The 13,162-nt window shown below is 48.2% G+C and overlaps 1 protein-coding gene across 1 annotated transcript in view; it reads left to right on the plus strand.

Moving 5' to 3' along the window:
* The first annotated feature begins 404 nt into the window (after positions 1-404).
* LOC114700542 (splicing factor 3A subunit 2-like) overlaps positions 405-13,162 on the plus strand; it is a 44,590-nt gene continuing 31,832 nt past the window's right edge. The window contains exon 1 of the mRNA XM_028880205.1: positions 405-462. Coding sequence (XP_028736038.1) covers positions 405-462 — 58 coding nt within the window. The remainder of the gene's footprint in view (positions 463-13,162) is intronic.

The following is a 13,162-nucleotide window of genomic DNA, read 5'->3' on the forward strand; positions in this document are numbered from 1 at the left end:
GAGTTCTTTTTTAGTAGTTATCATTTTTCATTAACATGTATTAATTATACATACTAATGAGGCTCAATGTGGTATCTGAACACATGCATACATTATACACTGATCAAATCCAGCCTCCCTTCTCTGCACCCCCCACCCACCCACCCAGGACTCACGAATCAGAATCAGGTCCATGTTTTACCTTCTGCTATCCACGTAAGAGAGGATGAGCATGCAGTCCTCGTCTCGCTCCGTATCAGGCTCATTTTGTTCAATGTCACTGTCCTCTGGTCCCATCCATTTTGCTGCACCATAGCTGACGAGTGTCCACCATGTGTATGTGCCATATACTTGTTGTACCCTCAACCTCTGACTCTGTAAGCTTACTCCACACCACAGTGGCTGATAACCGTCCCACAGTAAACATGGGTGTGCAAGTGTCGCTCATGCTGACTGCATTTCCTTCGGGTGCCTATGCAGGAGGTGAGCATCCGAGTCATGTGTGGAAGTTCTATTTTAGTTCTGAGAGGGACCTTCTCGCTGATTTCCGTAGAGGCAGAACTATTTTACATTCCTGACACAGTAATGAGAGCTTGTTTTCCTTGACTCTTTATCAGTATTCATTTGTTTGGTTTGGTTTTGGTGACTTTTAAATCATGGCCATTGTACCCTGGGTGAGATGTTTTTACAATTTTGATTGCATTTCTCTGATCGCTAATGATGATAGACATTCATTCATATATTTGCATCTATGTTTTCTTGAGACGTATATTCAATCATTTGCCTGTTTTTAATTACATGACTTGGTTGTGCTGTCACTGAGATATTTATGAATTTCCTTACACATCCTGATGTTAAATCCTCATCAGATACAACACTGGCAGAGGTAGCCACCACTCTGCTGAGAGTTTTCAGCTCTCGCTCTAACAAACACTGCGGTGGTTTGAATGAGAAATGTCCCTCACAAGCTCATGCACTTGAATACTTGGTCCCCAGCTGATGGTGCTGTTTGGGAAGGTGATGGAACCCTCAGGAAGTGCCATCTTTCTGAGTGAGGTGTGAGTCACTGAGGGAGGCTTTGAGAGTTCATAGCCTTGGCCCACTTCCGGTTCCTTCTCCCTGCTTCCTTTCTGTGGCTGAGACGTGACTTCTCAGCTTCCTGTTCCTGCCACCATGCCTGCCCGCCCTGATGAACTCTTTGTGCTCTGGAAGTATAAGCCAAGACAAACTCTTTCTTCCATAAGTCACTCCTGGCTACAAGAACTCATCCATGCATGTTAGAACCAAATAACTGCTTGAACAAACATTCCGCAAGTTTCAGTTATTTTATACCATAAAAGTTTCTTAGTCAGGCTTTGTGGGGTACATCTGTAACCCAAGCTTTTGAGAGGCAGAGACAGGAGGACAAACCCCTCAATGCCCCCAGCCCCCAACCCCCCATCCTGACCCCATTCCACAGCTACAGCGTGAAACCATGCCTTTCACAACGGCAGCAGCAGCACAAACACAGGTCCCTGGTCCCGTGCAGTCCAGCGCTGGCAGCCTTGGTCACGGAGCTCTGTGTGGTCCTTTTCCTGACAGCAGTTTCGCCAACCAGGTACTTGAGAGCCTCAGACTCCATCACTCACAGCCACGCCCCCAGAAGGAAAAGGAAATGGCTCTGGATGTGTGCATGGCAATCTCTCCATCTTCTATGTGAAGCTTTTCTAGGAACTGGGGAAGTTGAAGCAAGAGTTATGTGACAGGAAGTGACAAGAGATATGATTGTGCCTGAAGGCAGAGCAGAGCACTGGCCTTGTAAGCCAGGCTGGGCAGCTCCTGTCTTACCCTGAAAATAGTGCGGAATCGTCAGATGTGCTCAGACAGCGGAGTGATGTGATCAGATTTTCCTTGCAGTGTGATTGTTCCTCCAGTGTGGAGGAGAGGCTGGAGAGAGAGAGACTGGAGGCTACAAAACAAGACAGAGAAGCATCCTTTAGAACAGCAGCTCTTAACCTGTGGGTCTCAAACCCTTTTGGGTCAAACGACCCTTTTGCTGGAGTTGCATATCAAATATCCTATATGTCAGATATTTACAATATCATTCATAACAGTCACAAAATTACAGTTATGAAGTAGAAACAAAATTAATTTTATGGTTGTTAATCACCACAACATGAGGAACTGTGTTAACTGGTCACAGCATTAGGAGGGTTGAGAACCACGGCTTTAGGAATAAGTGAGCAAGGAGTACGAGGAAGGAGAGGAAAGATGGATGACTGTCCTCACAGGCACTGAAGGTCATGGATTGGGGTCTGCACTTCTGTGAAGCCTCAGACGGGACTTGGCCCAGGTCCGTTCACTATCTAATGGAAACTCACGTTTGTGAAAGTGCAATAGGTCCATAGCTTGGAAGCTCTATACAAGTTTGAATCTCATTAGTTAGGGTCCATAGGAATCAAAAGACAAGCTTTGTACCTGAGGATGCAGAGTGTTCTGGAAGCAAGTTGGAATCTTATCTATTAGACATTGTTACTGTTCTCTTAATATCCAGGTCTGTGGCTGTGTGCTATGCTGATTTCCATATCCATGTCTCATGTCTTTGTCACTTCCTGGACATGCAAAGGCTTGCCCCTGGACACTAGGGGAAGCTCACCTTACTCTTAAAAGGGACTTGGAGGGGAGCGGGGGCGAGCACAAGATGGCTCAGCAGATAAATGTACTCACAAGCCTAATAGCCCTGAGTTCCATCCCCCCATTCACTTAAAGGTGGTAAGAGAGAATCATCTCCACACATTGACCTCTGACCAACACACATGTTCTGTGGCACACACACACACACACACACACACACACACACACACACACACACACTAATAAATACATTGTCTTAGTTAGGGTTTCTATTGCTGTGAAGAGACACTATGACCATAGCAACTCTTATAAAGGAGAACATTTAATTGGGGTTGGCTTACAGTTTCTGAGGTTTAGTCCATTATCATCATTGTGGAAAGCATGGAGACATGCAGGCAGACACAGTGCTGGAGAAGGAGCTGAGAGTTCTATATCTGGATCCGTAGGCAGCAGGAAGAGAATGCCACACTGGGTATGGCTTGAGCATCTGAGACCTCAAAGCCCGCTCCCAGTGGCCACTTCCTCCAGTAAGGTCACACCTACTAATAGTACCACTCCCTATGGGCCTATGGGGGCCATTTTTATTCAAACCACCACATCAAAAAGTTGGAAAGTGGGGCTGGAGAAATGGCTCAGAGGTTAAGAGCACCGCTGCACAGAGTGATCAATTCCAGCAACCACATGGTGGCTCAAACCCTGTAATCGATGGCCCCTCTCTGATAATAAAAAAAATAAATCAAAAAAAAAGTTGAAAAGTTTTAAAGGGGGCTGGGGTCTGTGGCTCACTTTGCTCAACATATTCCAAAAGGTTCCACTTGTAGCTCATCTGACAGGAGGTATATTAACCAGGAAGAGGCTTCACTGGACACAGGTTGAAGGCTTACCTCTTCCCTGAGAGAGATGGTTCAATTTTTGGGAGCAGTTCTATTGGTTTAAGAAAGGAGTTATTGAAGTATCGCCTCCTTCCATGTCTCTGGAGAGTGCTGGGACCCAGGCTGCCTCACAGCTTTCAGGCTAATGCATCAGTAGACTTGGAACCCAGCTGAGGTAGACCTGTGCCCTGTAAAATGTGATGATATATTTCCTCTAAAAAAAGTGGGAGCTTCAATATTAGAAGCTGAAAAACTTCTTATGGGACCGATGAGGAGGTTCGGTGGTTAATTTCAGCTGCCATATTGACGAGATTTGGGATCACCTAGGACACACATCTCTGGATTTGTCTGTGGAGGGGTTTCCAGGGAGGATGTCAATTGAGATGGGAAGACTCACCCTGAACACTCATCCTGTGGGCTAAGTACTCACACAGAATATAAAGCAGAAGGCAAGCACAGACTTCCTACAGAGTATTATGCATTTCAATTATTGCACACCTACTATGCGCTAAACGCTCTGTGTTACCCTATTTCATGCTCAGCTAACTCTGGGAGATGTGTGTCCCTGCACCACTTGTGATCAACACTTCACAGCATTGTCTGCTTCGAACCCCCTTTTCTTAGAGTCCCCTCACAAAGCCATCTGCTCTCAACAGTTGGTGCTAGCTTCCTGTGCACTTTCACTCTTGGAGACCACGTGACTGAACTGAGGGTGACCACACTGGTAAAGATTAAGCCTGTCTCTCCCTTCCTTAGAGGCTCAGTACTGAGTCTGAAAGCAGAGCAGCCTCACTCCGTGTCACAGAAGTAGTAAAGACATCCAAGGGACTACAAAACCACGCTTTGTGCTTGAGAAAGCAGCAGAACTCCCTGGAAGCCATAATGTAGTGAAGTAGAGCAGACCAGAGTTTAACACGTTGCCTATAATTAGCCATATGATTTGGACTGGCAATACTAACTAGTAGTCGTATCTAACACGTAAACAAATTCATGCAATGTTCTACGTACTCTTCCCAATGCCTCAAACACAGGCGGTTATACATGCTGACTCATTTTCTCATCACTCTGACAGTAGAAAGTGGTTTCTAGGATGGAACCTAAAGAAACCCAGGCCCCAGTGAGGTAGGCATGCTCCCACATGTACGCCAGTGTGTTGGAACACATCTGTTGAGGTCAACTTACTGATCTGGACATGGAGAGAATACTTGCTCTTTTATAGAAGCAAACAAACATGGCAAGCTTAAGACTGTTATCCTTGGACCGTCCTACTCATAGGGCTGACTCTCAGCCTGAATCTAAGAGCTGGGCCTTCGGGAAATTTCTGCCATTCTGTGATAGGGATGGCTCACAATGCTGAAACCTTTGTTCAAACAGTATGGCTTGTGCTTGAAGACCTGGGGTGCAACTCCTCTCTTGTTGGACTTAGTAAGTGACGCTTACTTACATCTTGGAAGAAGTGTGTTGGCCACAGAGTGCTTATGAAGTAGTAAGACCCTCTGGAAGGATCCTCCTTGGAGAGTGTAACCTGAAAGTCCATTTCAGACTCCCCTGGTGTCCTCTCTTCTGATGCCATTGCTATTCTTAGCCTTCTAACCATTGAGCTGCAGGACCGGCCCCCTGTGCAGGATGGTACAATGCTCCTAGGTATTTTAACAACAAAGAGCCTATTTATTCCTAGAAGTTTTCCCACTTTTGAATAAGATGGTACGTGGGAGAGATGCTTTCTGCTGATGTATTTTTAGGTTGATTCTCTGGGGAGCCAACTGTACCAACCCACTGATCAGAGGGAACAAAAATAAACCGTTGCTGGCAGGGGCTCCCAGGGTTATCTGCTTCCATGCTGGATACCGGGCAGGGGAGAGACTGAGAAGCATGCTTTCCTGGACGTCTGGGCAGCAGCACACTTAGTGCCGGCCGAGGCTAGGGTTTGGCTAGGGTGTCTTCCCATACCTGCCCGGCGAAGCTGGTGGTTTCACCTGAGCTGGTCCTATGTGTGGCAGGGAAGTGAAGAGAGGTACAGGAAACATGGATGAAGAGGTTACAACCTGGGGCCCATCAAGGAGTTTCCCGCGCAGTGTCCTGTGGAACCAGTGCTTCAAGGCCTGCTTTGGGATATAGCTCGGCATGCTGTTACCCATCTCCAACCCAACAGAGACATTTAGAATACAAAGGTCATTCTGGGAGAAGACAGTGATCCTGCCAGGACAGAATTTAGAAGCCAGTTTTTCTGGGTTGCATGGCTAGACTGGAAGCTAAGGGATATAAATGCTCACGTCAGGAGAGGTGACGTCTCCCTTCAGACTCTCTGGGGACCCTCTAAACCTGGACATGTTGAGATCTAAGACTCACAGGCAGACACCACACTGTGCAGAGATATCATGGTACTGGTGCCAAGCATGCACTGGTTCCTAGCCACTATAGATGTTGGGGATGTTTAGCCCAGAAACCAGATAGCCTGGGTGACATGGACACTGTCTGCCCTTCTCCAAGTCTCCAACCAGGGAAAGGCTTGCCTTTGCCTCTTAGCCTCTGGGCAAGAGCATCCTGGTACCATGGTAAGCATTTTGAAGAGGCAGAGGCCTGTCCACCAGAGGAAAATCCCACAGGGACTGTTGTAGTACACTCAGCAGACAGGCCCTGGGACTGGCCAGCTCAGAACGACTCCTGGAAGCAAGGGCTGAAGCCCAGATGGAGAGGGATTAGCCCTGGAACTTTTGATTTTAGGCACCTCGATGTTGTAAAGATACTAACCGCATTCTCCCATCCCCTCCTCTTCTAAATCAACAAGGTTATCACTTCTCCTTAGAGAGTGATACTTCTGCCAATCTATCCCCATTCTCTTCTCAGCACCGAGTCTGCCCCGATTCAATTGCCCAACATCTTCAGACTGGAGAGCCAGGAGACTTAGCTGGTCTCTTTGCTTTCCTCTTGCCCTCCTGTAACACAGACAACCAAAGCCTGTGGAATAAGGGCAGCCAGCTTCCCAGGAGACACTGGAACCAGCCAGAGCCCTTACGGCCTGTCTTGGCTCCTCCCACCTTCACATGGCCAGCAGGTGCCATCAGATTTGATACCCAATCCCTCTGATCTACACATGCTGGCTCCTCTCAACTTTCAGAGTTTCCTGGGGCTCCAGTCCTTCCCTAGCAGGACTTCTATGCTGTCTGTGCCCACAGCCTCCACTTAGTCTGCCTTTGTTTTTCTAGAACTCTGTATCTTTCCAGAACTTATGGCAATCTGAATATTTATTCACAACATGACCCATCTTCTCCCATCACTGCCATTTTTTTTTTAATGAGCTGCCTAGAAGCAGATTCCATTTTGTCATGACTTAAAACATGGCTTGGCATATAACAAGTCCTTAATAAAGACTGGTGAGTTTCTTAACTAATTACAGCACTATATTTGTTGAGGGATCAAAGGATTCCCTCACCTGAAAACCTTAGTTAAAGAATGTGTGTGAAGACTCTCCCATGGAAGGCTGGAGATGTAGCTCAGTGTGTAGCATGTTTGAATCCCTGGGTTCAACACAGAGCAGCACATAAAACGATGTGTGGTGGTGCACACCTACGGTCCCTGCACTTAGAAGGTGGTGGAAGATCAGAGCTCATGCCGGGCTTCATAGGAGCCAGCTTCTAAAACAAAGGAACCAACAAAAAGCCCACAGTGTTCCGTACCTTCTCCTGGGTGGTCCCTATGCCCTGCCTCCCCTTTCCACAGTGGGGCAGTACCCACAACTTCTCCACCACCTACGCTTCAAGTCCTTACCAGCCCCAGCCAGTCACACTCCAAGAGAGTTCTGGAGTTTAGACTTCTACCTGAAGGAAAAGCCATTTCCGAAGTGTAAGAATTGTTCCATTAAGCATTGGGAAATTTTCCTCCCTGGAGGGTGTTTTAGCAGAGATTCTCTTTCTGGGGCTCTCCAAGCTGACTTGGGTATAGGGATGGAGAATAAGAAGAGTCAAGAACATAGATGGCCTCCTCTTAGATCCCCTGATCCTGGACACCGGTTGCTGTGAGACCTTGGACTCAAAGGCTGTATCCCCATCTATGGAATTAATTCTGGACTATTTCCGCACCTGGCTCTCTGAATATGCCAAGGTGCTGTGCACCCAGTCGGCAGCTTTGATTGGGCAGCTTTGATCTCTGCTGAGCATCTCGGAATAATATCTTTGTTCTCAGCATCCTTGCCAGCTCCCGAAATAGCTGAGCCAGAGGGGGGCCTGGATTTCGAGCCTGTTCTATGAGAGGCTTAAAAGGAAAAGGCAGCTGCAAACGGTCAGGGGTGTGTGTGATGATGTATGCTCATGCTTGTGTATACGTATCAAGGAGGCAGCCATGACCCCTGGGAAATGATCACCATGCTATCAGTGTGCGCCAACCCTGTATTCAGCATGGCTGCCTGCTGTGGAGAGTGGGCAGCTCCTGGCAGTCAAGTCCCAGAGTCAGGTGGCAGAGCTGCTGGAGTGATAAAAGCTTAGAAGGCCTTGGCTTCTGTCTGTGGCTTCTGCTTGTTTTCAGTGAGTTGCCTGAAGATCGTGCATCAGCTTGCCTTCTGCACATCTCTCCCTGTGCTGTATGGAGGGGACTTACCATGCTTTTGAGATGCTGGTCCTCCAAACAATTCTATATATACCACAGATGGAAGTTTCTAGCTCTAAGTAACTATGTTGGATCTGGACACATGCATCCTGTGACACTGGTGTTTAATAGTCTTTATGGGAGGCAGGTGTGCGCACCTCTGGCAGAGAATCAGGAAGTTCTGTGTGTACCTGTGATACCTTCCTCTCTGAGTGCCATCTCCTTGAAGACTGTGCTTTCAAGCATCTCGAAATGTTTTGGCTTGCTGAGATGCCATACACATATGCACATTGCGCACACACACTCTTGCAGCCTTTCTGTGGCTGGAGGAAGGGTATGTATGCACATAGCAGGAAAATGCATGTGTTTACATTTGCATGGAGTGAACTCAAAAGCAAACCCTGGAGGAAAGGTGTTTGATGTCAGAACATTTTGAACTGGAAGTCATTATTTGCTCCTCTTTGGTGTACACCCCGGGAGCTCTGTCCTCGATGGGGCTTCTCTGTGTGCACATGTAGAAGAAAAATGTCTCTCTGAGACCCTTTGTTCCTTGTTGCTGAAGCTGCCTTTGTTCCTACCAGTGGCCCCAGACTGGTGGTTATAAATTCATGCTTCTATTCTTACCCCCCGTGGGGAAGACCTTTTTTTTTTTTTTCCAGAAGCTGAGGGAGTGGGAGATGGGAAGAATTTTTGGTCAAGCGCTGCATCTGATCCAGCCGTTCATGGGGGTTCCTTTGCTCAGAGCACACCTCAGCTCTGGGTCACAGGGCCCCTGCCAAAGCCTGGTCCTTGTTGAGACAGGGAGAGAAGCCCAGGAAGGAGCTGCTGTTAATCCAGCCAGAGGAAGGTCTGAACCTGTAGGAGGCGATGCAGAGAAGGCTTTAAAACAGACATCATCTTGTTGGGCAGGCAGCAGAGGAGGACTCAGGGACAAGGTCCTAGTTTAGGACAGGAGGACTGCCTCCAGAGCACTATGCCAGGCAGATATGCCATCCCTGACCATGGTGAGGCATATCTGCATAAGCAGTTTCTGATTGAAACTGCTCCTGGTGTTTTGCAGTAGCTAAGTACACTTGGCCGCCTAGAGGACCATATTGACAAGAATCTCAGACCCACTTCATTCTCAAGGGAAAGAGAGTAGATGGATTGTTTTCTGTCAGTCTCAGTGGTTTAAGATTGCGCAAATCTAACCTCTTAAATTCCCCAAATCAGAAGCCAGTGCAGGTCTCCTAGTTTAAAAACCAGCCCCTTCCTGGGGCTGTAGAGGAAAATCCATTCCCTGCTTACTGTAGAGCCTAAAGGCTGATGTAGGCCACTGCCTAGAGACAAGAGCCAGCAAGTCTTCCCCATGCTCTGTCACTGAGGCTGACTTTGCTGTCCCCCGCTCACTGTAAAGACCCCTTCGGTCTCACCGGCCTCATCGAGATACTACAAGATAAGCATCCTATCTCAGGATCTAAACTAATCACATCCACAAAGTCCCCTTCACCATAGCAGGGAACACAGCCATAGGCTTCAGAGATTAAAATGTGGCTGTCTTTGGGGTCCATAATTCTGCCTGCCACAGAAGGGATGGATTAGCGATGTCTGCCACAGTGCTCCATGCTGACTGTCTGTCATGGAGACACCTGACAGAAACAACTTCAGGGAGGGAGGATCTATTTGGTCAACAGTTTGGAGGGTTTCTGTGCATGGTTGCCTGGACAGCTCTTTCTGAGCACATGAAGACAGAACATCTTGCTGGAAAGAGGTGGCCTTTTCTTCTCACGGTGGCCAAGAAGCAGAGTTGGGGGAGAGTGCCTGACCCATGGACTTCGACCTTCCTCCCCTTCATTTCCATCCAGGACCACAGCTTATTGGGCGGTGCTTCCCACATTCAGGGCAGGTCCTTCCCCCTCAGTTGCTGCCCCACATGTCAGTTATCCCTGGGAATGCCCTCATAGACACACCCAGAGTTTGCTTTACTAATCTCCTAGGTGTCTCTCAATCCAGTCAGGTTGACAGTAGCCATCAGACCCTGGTAGGGGTGGGAGGTGTTGAGAATAGGATGTGCTCACTATGTCTTAGTCTGGTAACTAACCACCAATAGAGTCTGGCAAGGAATATCAATGGCTGGTGGTGTAGTAAGAGGAACTAACTATGTGTCAGGCACTTGCTACCGAACTCAAAAGCATGTCTCGTGCTTTTGTGATCTGACCACATGTCTGATTAGATGCGGAGGGAGCTAGTATTCTACAGCTCAGGAAATGGAAGCACAGAGAGGCTATGTGGTGTGTTGGGTCACACAGCTTATAAACAACAGAACAGAAGTAGAAAACCAAAGCTGACTTGAAAGAGCCACTGAGGCTGGGGAGGAGAACATGGGTAGCTCCTTAGATATACTGTGATGATACTGATGGTCTTATGACTGGCAGGACAGTGATTCAGCATTATATTGGAGACAGCACCTGACCCCAAGCTTGTCCTTTGGACCTGAACCCACCCGGATGATTATCCTATGGTTTTGTAAATTGGGTTGAGTGAGAGGCCCAGGCTGGGGGCTTCAGCCCTGTCAGCAGAAATGCTAATGGCCTACCTAGCTGAGGCCAGAAAACGCATCTAAGGGTCACTGGAATTGGACGTGGCTTGCATTCCAATGGTCCACAACTGACCTTGAGGGGCTATTAGAACAACTGGAGGTGTGAGGTGGGAATTCTGTTGTTAATACAAATATTCTTATCACTACAACAGGCTGCTTTAGTATGGGCTGGGGAGATCCAGCTGGCTGGTTCCTCTGCTTTGGGAGTTTTGTGCAGATGGGCATTGGGCAACCTCACATGCAAACAATAAATTGAGATGATGACTCTGTCTGAGCTGTGTCTCTGCAATGCTGAGTACCATGCCCCTTAAACTGCTAGAGGTCAGAGAGCAGGAAGAACCTTAGTTTCCACAGAATTAGAGTCCAGGGTCTGGGGAGCTTCTCAGGATGGATTATGTATGAGAATGTTCTTGTTTGTTTGTGTGTTTATTTGTTTGTTTGGTTTTGGTTTTGTGAGACAGGGTTTCTCTGTGTAGCTTTGCGCCTTTCCTGGAACTCACTTTGTAGACCAGTCTGGCCTAGAACTCACAGAGATCCACCTGCCTCTGCCTCCCAAGTGCTGGGATTAAAGGCATGTGCCACCACCGCCCAGCAAGAATGTTTTTAAAGTGAGGACAGTAACTAAACAAAAAGCTGGAGAGAGAATCAGTACAATTCTCAAACAGCAGCTATGTTGCGAGCACAAACCTCTAATCAAACCCAGAAATATAGAATAACTTTAAAAATCACACAGCTTCAGTGTGGTGGAACCAGGACTTGAACTCAGTTCTGACTTACTCTGTGTCTGTCTGCAGGCACTGCAGACTGCCTGAATGAATGGTCTGCTATAGACAGGTGTTAGGGATTCCTGGAAATGCTGGCTGCTCCTTCACCAGTAGAGGCTGCGTGAGAGGGCACTTACCCTTTGGGGCTCAGTCTTTAGCTGTGATGGCTGCTGTGGTCAGGGATAGTCCCCTTGCCCTGCTGCTAGGAGCACACAGAAGACACAGTCCTGCTGGGGGAAGGGCTGAGCACACACAAACCTGTACACTATATGTATGTTCTCAGAAGATGGGTTCCCAGTGGACATGGAGAAGCTGACACCGATACACAGTTATCACCATGGTAGGCTGTGGAGCAGCCTTCAGATCACGCCGAGGGTTACATCTCCCCTTTGCTTCCTGTATGGTCCCACCTCCTCCATCCTCCCAAACCTGCAAATCTAAAACCCTGATTGCAGTACAAAGTGAACCCCTGCTGGACAGTTGGCATCTGGGCCCCTCTCCTCCAGCATCAGCATCAATCCTCATCCTTATAGCCCTGTGAGGCAGACAACATGAGTCTCCTCTGTCTGAGGGAGGCTCCGTGGCTTGCTTGGCTAGTTTCTGCAGCAAGGTGTGGGAGCAAGGAGCAGCCTTGTTCCTGGATCATTCAGCTTTGACCTTGGACTTGTCTCCACCTCTTACTGTCTGCAGCCAGCCATTTTTGGTGGGGAGCCTGGCTATTGATGCACACAGAATGGGTGGAGAGAGTCCAGCTCCAACCCACCCTTTTCTATTGTTGAAAGGGAGAGAGATCGAAGGACCCCTCTCATGGGACTTCCATCCAGCTCTTTCTATGCCTCCTCCAGAAGTTTGGAAATGCTCACTGAGCAATGGATAAGGGCCAGATGTGGTGCTAGGACCTTGACATACAGCTGCCCCTGAGTGAGATAACAGTTGTTTCTTCTTGCATAAAATGACAGCCCTGAGGCTACAGTGGTTAGTTAGCTTCCCTGTGAGTGTGCATGGGGTGGTCTCTCTGCCAGGTACTGTGGCTGATGTGGAGTGGTGTATGGGGACTAGGGCTGGGCTTGCACTCCAGTGCAAAAGCCAACTGCTCACTTTCCAAGAATTCTGTGGGCTACTTTTTAAAGACAGTCATCATTAAAAATTAAATTTTATTGCCTGATTATTAAATGCTTTTACATCAAAAAAATGAAGGCAGTAAATCCCCCAGACTCATCCCTCTCAGTGGTTTGGTTGCTGTCTGCGGCACTGGAGTCATTCAGCTCTGCTGCAGCCCATGCTAGGCATGCAGATGAAACAGCACATATTGGTTTGCTATGCGCATCGCTCTTCAATGTCCTCTTCCATGTGGTCATACATTCGGGAGCATGAAATCAGCCACAGCGGGAGCATTTTCACAGCAGCAGCTACAGACCACTGCTGCTCTGTGAGTCCTGGAGGCCACGCAGGCTGTGTACTTTGCAGACCGCCCTGCCAGGGAGGACTTGGGCATGTCTTAGATCAGCACTGGCCCAGGGACAGGTGTCTGGGTAGTTCACAGGGTCCTTCAGCGGTAGGAGAGGCAAGGATCTCCCATGGCCTCTTTCATACAGTGGATATAAAGTTATGCTGCCCAGATTGGGGCTGGGACAGGGGCTGTGGGAAGCTGGAGGAGGGTAGGAGAATCCTCCCACAGGGCCCTGGAAGGAGCTTGGCGCTGTGGAAGCTGTTAGACGGCAAGTTGCTGTTGCCTTAAGCTGTGGTACTCTATCATGGCTGCCTTTAGCAAGGAA

The sequence above is a fragment of the Peromyscus leucopus genome, chromosome 1 (assembly GCF_004664715.2).
Source record: "Peromyscus leucopus breed LL Stock chromosome 1, UCI_PerLeu_2.1, whole genome shotgun sequence".
Classification (NCBI taxonomy): Eukaryota; Metazoa; Chordata; class Mammalia; order Rodentia; family Cricetidae; genus Peromyscus; species Peromyscus leucopus.